The 2029-nt window shown below is 39.0% G+C and overlaps 1 protein-coding gene across 1 annotated transcript; it reads left to right on the forward strand.

Moving 5' to 3' along the window:
• Window positions 1-159: 159 nt before the first annotated feature.
• On the forward strand, window positions 160-1387 carry LOC121965131 (ATP-dependent RNA helicase DHX8-like; the record flags this gene model as incomplete). Its single annotated transcript, XM_042515294.1, has 4 exons — window positions 160-297; window positions 441-569; window positions 755-951; window positions 1208-1387. Coding segments are annotated over 4 exons (644 nt in total), but the record flags the coding sequence as incomplete, so codon positions are not given.
• Between the last annotated feature and the right edge of the window lie 642 nt (window positions 1388-2029).

Below are 2029 nucleotides of genomic sequence, written 5' to 3' on the forward strand. Positions count from 1 at the left end.
AACAATAAACTCTATATAATAGAGTTTATTATTTTATTTTGTTTCAATTAATTTTTTAATGTTTATTTTTATTTTTATTCCAGATTTTAATAATGACTTTGTTGCTCAGTTATTATTTTCTTTTAGGCGTTAGTGTTATTGTCATTGTGATCTCTCCAGGCCATGGGCATCAATGACCTCCTGGCATTTGACTTCATGGACGCTCCTCCCATGGAGACTCTGATCACAGCCATGGAGCAGCTCTACACTCTGGGCGCTCTGGATGATGAAGGCTTACTCACACGGCTCGGCAGGAGGGTGAGGAGAAAAGGAAATTGTGCATACAGTCTGTCATATTGTTGCAGTATGACCTGCACATTTGTATTATTATTATTATGACTGTTATGATCATTGAAGGATTTCAATAACTGATTTGATTTCTACTTGTGTCCATGGTTCAGATGGCTGAGTTTCCTCTGGAGCCGATGTTGTGTAAAATGTTGATCATGTCCGTCCATCTGGGCTGCAGTGAAGAGATGCTCACCATCGTCTCCATGTTATCAGTGCAGAACATTTTTTACAGACCGAAGGTATGTGGCTAACATGTAACTTAGACTTACTTACATAGCATACACATAAAAGTGCTTGCTTTCTCTCCAAATCTTTCTTTTGAGAACATAAAGCATTTTTCTGGGCAACAACATGCTTAAAACCTTTGAGAAATAACACGTCAGATTCAACACTTGGTCAAAAGGCAAAATCCTTCAATTTGCAGGACAAACAGGCTCAAGCTGACCAGAAAAAGACAAAGTTTTTCCAGCCTGAGGGAGACCACCTGACCCTGCTGGCAGTCTACAACTCCTGGAAGAACAACAAGTTGTCCAACCCCTGGTGTTTTGAGAACTTCATCCAAGCCCGCTCCTTAAAGAGAGCTCAGGACATACGCAAGCAGATGCTGAGCATCATGGACAGGTATTCAACTGTCTCAATAATTTTTTGATTGATCAGTTTTTTTATTTTTTATAGTGGTTTGAAAAATGGAAATGTTTTACACTGAGTAACCCTAACAGTTTTACCTGGTGTACTATGGAATGGAGAAATTACTAGATTTAATTACGGTAAGTGACGTATAAATGTCACTTACGTATGGTGTATTGTGAAAATACAACACTTTGACAACAGATTTTGTGTTGTAGACAAATATTTTACGATACTGTATATTCCCCAGACACAAGTTGGACGTGGTTTCTTGTGGCAAAGCAACAATGCGGGTCCAGAAAGCAATCTGCAGCGGTTTCTTCAGAAACTCTGCCAGGAAGCACCCCCATGATGGGTACCGTACTCTGATTGACCAGCAGGTGGTGTACCTCCACCCCTCCAGCACTCTCTTCAACCGCCAGCCAGAATGGTAAGTCCTCATTTTATGACTGTAATGAAGCAGGGCTGATGTCAGGAAATGTCAAACAGCAGTTTAAACCACATAACATAGCGTGCTGGAACATGCCATTGCATTAGATGTTTCAAAATCTGCCAAAAACACCGTAATTATATGGCAAGAAATACTTTAGTGTAGCATGTTGAAAACTTGACCAAGAAAGCAAGGCTATAGTATGGCAAAAATGTCAAAAAGTGACCTCTCCAAAAAACAGACAAAAACACCTCAAAACAGCATAAAATAGCGTGCTGAAACACGCCATAGCAATAAAACTTGCATATATGGCCAAAAAGACCATAATGTAGCATGTCGATAAAATGACCAAAGAAGCAAGGCTATAGTATGGCAAAAACGTCAAAAATTAACCTCTCCAAAAAACTACCGAAAACACCTCAAAATAGCATAAAAATAGCCTGTTGAGACACACAATAGCAATAAAACTTGCAGAAATGGCCAAAAACACTTTAATATAGCATGTGGAAAAAATGACCAAGAAAGCAAGGCTATAGTATGGCAAAAACGTCAAAAATGACCCGTCTAAAAAATAGCCGAAAACAACTCAAAACAGCATAAAATAGCGTGCTGAAACACGCCATAGCAATAAAACTTGCAGAT

The sequence above is a fragment of the Plectropomus leopardus genome, unplaced genomic scaffold (assembly GCF_008729295.1).
Source record: "Plectropomus leopardus isolate mb unplaced genomic scaffold, YSFRI_Pleo_2.0 unplaced_scaffold1872, whole genome shotgun sequence".
NCBI classification, from domain to species: domain Eukaryota; kingdom Metazoa; phylum Chordata; class Actinopteri; order Perciformes; family Serranidae; genus Plectropomus; species Plectropomus leopardus.